This window comes from Eschscholzia californica, unplaced genomic scaffold (assembly GCF_041429995.1).
Source record: "Eschscholzia californica isolate CP2 unplaced genomic scaffold, dmEscCali1.0.p SCAF_4, whole genome shotgun sequence".
In the NCBI taxonomy this organism is placed as follows: domain Eukaryota; kingdom Viridiplantae; phylum Streptophyta; class Magnoliopsida; order Ranunculales; family Papaveraceae; genus Eschscholzia; species Eschscholzia californica.
The window spans coordinates 3558271-3563219 of record NW_028238461.1 but is presented as its reverse complement, the minus strand read 5'-3'; the positions used below and the strand labels follow the sequence as shown (position 1 = coordinate 3563219).

The 4949-nt window shown below is 36.8% G+C and overlaps 1 protein-coding gene across 3 annotated transcripts; it reads right to left on the bottom strand.

The window, feature by feature from the left end:
* Positions 1-247: 247 nt before the first annotated feature.
* On the bottom strand, positions 248-3753 carry CYTC6A (Cytochrome c). Of its 3 annotated transcripts, none has more exons than XM_086673605.1 (6): positions 3237-3753; positions 3053-3151; positions 2264-2370; positions 1117-1148; positions 962-1025; positions 248-563 (listed from the first exon to the last, which is right to left on the bottom strand). In XM_086673605.1, exons 2-6 carry the CDS (start codon positions 3102-3104, stop codon positions 438-440), a joined length of 381 nt encoding a protein of 126 aa, XP_086529731.1. In that variant the 5' UTR covers positions 3105-3151; positions 3237-3753; the 3' UTR covers positions 248-437. The 3 variants fall into 3 exon arrangements, with proteins under 3 accessions (XP_086529731.1, XP_086529730.1, XP_086529729.1); XM_086673604.1 differs by having other exon boundaries at positions 3268-3753; XM_086673603.1 differs by having other exon boundaries at positions 3053-3166; positions 3268-3678.
* Positions 3754-4949: the final 1196 nt, after the last annotated feature.

Here is a 4949-nt window from a genome sequence, read left to right as displayed (position 1 = left end):
TCTTTTGGTTGCTGTAGTAGGTAGTCCTTTTTTCTTACTTTTTGCTGCATTTATGGCAGACAGAATATTGAATTCCTATACTCATCTCCATGCTATTTTAAGAACACAAAAACCAAAATTTGGCCTTTGACTTGGCATTCAGAGTGGTAGTCTAGCCTAAATAGCATTTTGTGTTACCCTCCTATTCAGACAATTATTTACGGGGAAGTCCTGCCTAGAATTGTTATCGGTTCCTCCCCCAACGCCATTGAACTTGGTCAATTCAAGTTGACCACATATGTTACTTCACGGACTAATATTATCTTTCATACAAACCATGGATCTCTTTAACAACTCTTATCTCTAAGCATAATATCTTGCTGGAACCCCCACGAACTTGGGATAAATTAGTTCATTTCTCTCAGAAAGAAGTTTGTACAACTTGATCTAAATGATAATTATTTTGCTACCCAATCAAGAGCAGATTGTTGCTTGATGTACTCGGCAAGTAGCTGAATGTCTTCATCTTGTAGTCGTTCTCCGAATGTACATTGTCCCCTCGGTGTACATTTTTCTCCAAATCCCTGCAGACAACACACACAGGAAAACACTGCTAGTTACTTGAAACCTTTACGATTCTTGATGTTTATATCCTTTTTGCCTTTTACGTCCATTTCAACTTTGTTTTAAGGTACTCGATAGACGATACCTCTCCCTTTACGTATCACGTACGACATTAAAAACGTAAGCACAATAGGCTTCTCTGATAAAGAATAAAATTGGTGACTTGGTTGCAGTCAGATCCAGATCATGTTCATAAATTATGAGATTATACGCATATGCAACACCATATCTACATTTGTGTATGTGTATGCTTTATTAAAAGGAGGGTATGTAACGGTTTATAGTCTAGAGAAGCAGAATGTTAAACATTAAAGGCGAAAAACGACTAATTATTTAGGGGTGGAATAAAAAAACTCACCGGCATTCTCCCCTTGCCGTAATATGTGATTTTATATATTTCTCCTTCAGAATCAACTCCATTCCTATATATATACACACACATATGTAACATTAGAACACCGCTATTTAGTTTAAAGCATAAGAAAGGAATGAGTCAAATCCGTCTGCTCTTACCGTTGCAGATCTTTCAAAAATAGTGTGGATCCCTGAAACAAGGAAGAAACAAAAAAAATATTAGAAGTTATAAGACAATTTGCTACGTTTGATTACTACTATTTATTTCAAATAAATGTAATTTTTGTTGTTGTGGTTATCCTTTTAAATGAATATATTACATTTTTACATTACAAAATGTATATATTTGTTAAGCAAATATATTAAATTTATCATAATTGAAGGGTTGGGTTATTTTCATTGATCGAACTATAGAATTTGACATAACCCTGTTATGAAAAAAATATATATTTTTAGAATATTTCATATACAATCAGATACTTCAGCAAGTCATTCTTTATCGAACGACTTGATGTGTGGATTACAAAGTTAGATTTTTATAGTAATTTCAACAAAGCCAGCCTGCCTCATGACGTGGAGGAGTATATAGTGCAAAAAAGAAATGCAGTCATATTCAACACGAAGACGTTTCAGATTCTTAAGTGTTACAACCAAATATCATACAGACGGAGACAGACCTATCACTACCGGTATTTAGACCTCAACCAACAACACCACCTACAAGTCTACAACCATCCATCACTCCGTGGGGTTCCCGGCCACATAATCACTATAAAATAAACGTTGATGGCTCGGTGTCTCCTTGAAGAACAACCTGGGCGGCTGTGGCAAGGGATTGGAGAGGATCAATATTGGGTGGCCTTTCTGAAATTCTTCATGAAGGTTTGGTAATTACGGCTGAAGCCTGGGCATTTCATCAAGTGTTGGAACTGGTTCATCAACTTGGAATGGCGAACTGTATAATTGAAGGAGATGCTAAAATCGTTTGTGATGCAATTAATGGATCGGAGAAGGAGTTTCCTTGGGAGGTGCAATCTTTAATTTTGGATATCAGACATCGCTCGCAGGAGTTCCACCCAATCCACTTTCTCTTTTGCTTTAGAAATTCTAATGCTATGAATTGGCGAATTTAGCCGCTAAGTCTCATGAGTCTAGATTATGGGACCAGAATCACATCTCACATTGTATTATTACCTCGTTAGGAATGAATTTGGTAATGAAGTCAAGCTTCCTTCTCAAAAAAAGAAAGAGAATAAAAAAAAAACAATACATGAAATATTTTGAAGGTGTAATAAGGTGGACTTACAGGTTGAACAATGTTTCCACCTCCATAATGGCAACCAATACATGCCTTATGAAACAGGGATGCCCCAGACCTTTGAGGGCCATTGCTACTGATCTCTCCATATGATACTGCACCAAAACAAAATAATAAAATTAGTATAAATACAGGCAACCCTAGGAATGGAGCCAAGAATTGATCAACGGATGGGCTGAAAAATGAAATGAATGAAAAACAATTCGTTATATGAAGTGTTAATGATAAATTTTTTATCTTCCTGTTGTATATAGTAAGCATTGATATTATGTAAGAAATGCACCTTTACGAGTCAAAATTTTATTTGGGGTTATCGAATAGGCTTTCGCCCTAATTAAAAATAGGCCTAAAGTCCACAAAACTTGTAAAAGTTTTTGTGAGAATAGTTCCACATTAAGAATGGGCATTCCAACATCCAAGAATGTAATGTCTAGGTCCTCTCCACTCATTCATTTGAGTTGAAATTCATTCTCTTCATCTTTTTATAAATGTAAAACTCTCAGCTAGGCCTCTACTTGAGGAGGGCAAGGTGCATTTTAAGCTCGTGCAATTGGCTTCAACCCTTGGGTGGAATGCCACTGTTAAATTTGTAGTCATCCAACTCAAAATCAATGGACAATATGTAGAAATGACTTAGACATTATATTCTTAGATACTAAATCACCCTTCTCCCATGTGAGACTATTGTCACATTCACTACCTTATCTAAAATGGGGATAAAGAGAAATTGGATAAGAAATGAGTGGTGCATATAGAGTACAGGCCTAGTTTACTTACCTGAAGGATAGCACAAGGGGGATAAAGCTATTAAGCCTACTAGTGCAGCCATGAATAATGGAGAAATGACTAAGCTTTTCTTGCTGCCAGTAGCTGTAGCTGGAAATTGAAATACTGTGCTGCTGGTTAGATATTTTCATAGATATTACCTATTCATTAAGTATAGAAACAAACAACAACAGACTTGAAAAAAGAAGAAAATTCAATCTCCATACATTTATCCATTAACAACTTTATTAAATCCAAAAAGAAGTTCACTTCCTCTGTAATGGTGGTACTAGTTGAGACCTTCCCTTGTTTGGAATTGGATGAAACTTCTACTTTTCTACTAACACTAGTCGATACAACCCTACTTGAAGAAAACACAAGAGAACTACTAGTGGAAATTATGCTAGGTTTTAGTGAGAAAGAATATTGCTTTGTATGGGCTGAGGTGGTGGGAAAATACAATGGTTTAGGAGAGAGAGATGGGAAGACTACAGAAGAAGAGGAACCCATTGTTGTTTTTCCTATAATGCTCAAAACTATGTGGTTTCATATTTTTATTTTTATTTTCTTGTTGAAGTTATTTCATTCCTCCTGTCTATTTGTGGGAGCGCTTCCAATCCCAAATATAAAGCCAGGAGCATTGGAATGGAAGATCTGATACTTTTAAACCGGTTGCACGAACAACGCCTACCACAGAAGCACCACCCATACCTAAATAACAAAATTAGTTGAATCATATATATATATAATCACATAGACAAACTCGACCTTCAAACAAGTTAGCATTGTAATCATATATACACATATATAGATGATTATACTCGATCGTGTGTAACACTAAGTGTGTAACCTGTCGTATGATTCTGTCATCTCTAGTCGCGAGTCATACGATATGTCTCGACGATCATAGTCGGTTACTTGCTAAATACTGCGATCCCCAAAGTGATTGAACTTGATGTTGAGCTAAGTACCGAGTGCTTCTACTCCTTAGCATCTCTAAGTACTGCAAAGGAGTGGGGAGACTCGTGTTGAGCTAAATCTTTGTTAGTCTTGATCTGTTAAGAAGACAACCTATTGACAAGGGCGGAATATCCCGAAACCACAAAAACACATGAGCGAGACTTTGACAAAACCAACAGATTAGTGGACAGGGTAGAGCTATGCCATCTAAACCCTAACATCAGACGTATACAAGAGTATCTTAGATACCTTGAACTCTTTCATGATTTAAAGACCAGCAAAAGGGTGGATTGAATCAGCTCGGCAATACCTGAGCCCTGTAACGGAAGGTATGCACAAGTATGTTCGACACCTTGAGCTCTACTCTGCCGGAGAGAAGTGTTAGTTACGCGAAAGATAGATAGCACCGAGTATATGCTTGCCATATCCTGAGATACGATCACATCTTCAATAGTCTTAAAAATCTATTAACGACCATGCAACGTGGCCTATATGAATGACATAGGTTTGCCCTCAAAAGGGATCTGATCCTTTAGCCTTTGGTTATTATCACTTTTCAACCTACAACACTGAATTGACTCTAGACCCCCCATCTCCTCACTGACCATGAGGGGGAATAGTAATTCGAAGGTAACAAGGCTGATTTTCGCGAAGGCACTTTCCGACATCATCATGTACAAACCCGTTTTCACCAAAAAAAAAAAAGAATTTACAAATCCTAATGTAACTCTATATGTCTTCACTATGAAAGATGAGTGAAACACCTATTTTATCTCAACTGTTTCTTCATTGTTTTCCCATTATTCTTGTTGCAAGCTTGATATTTTTGTTCACCCAATTCACTTTTCTCTTTTGTCATCGTTGTTGTAATTCTACGACACACATGAGTTAGCAAATTTTGCTAACATACCGCATAAACTGGATTTTGGGATCAACATCAAAACCCAAA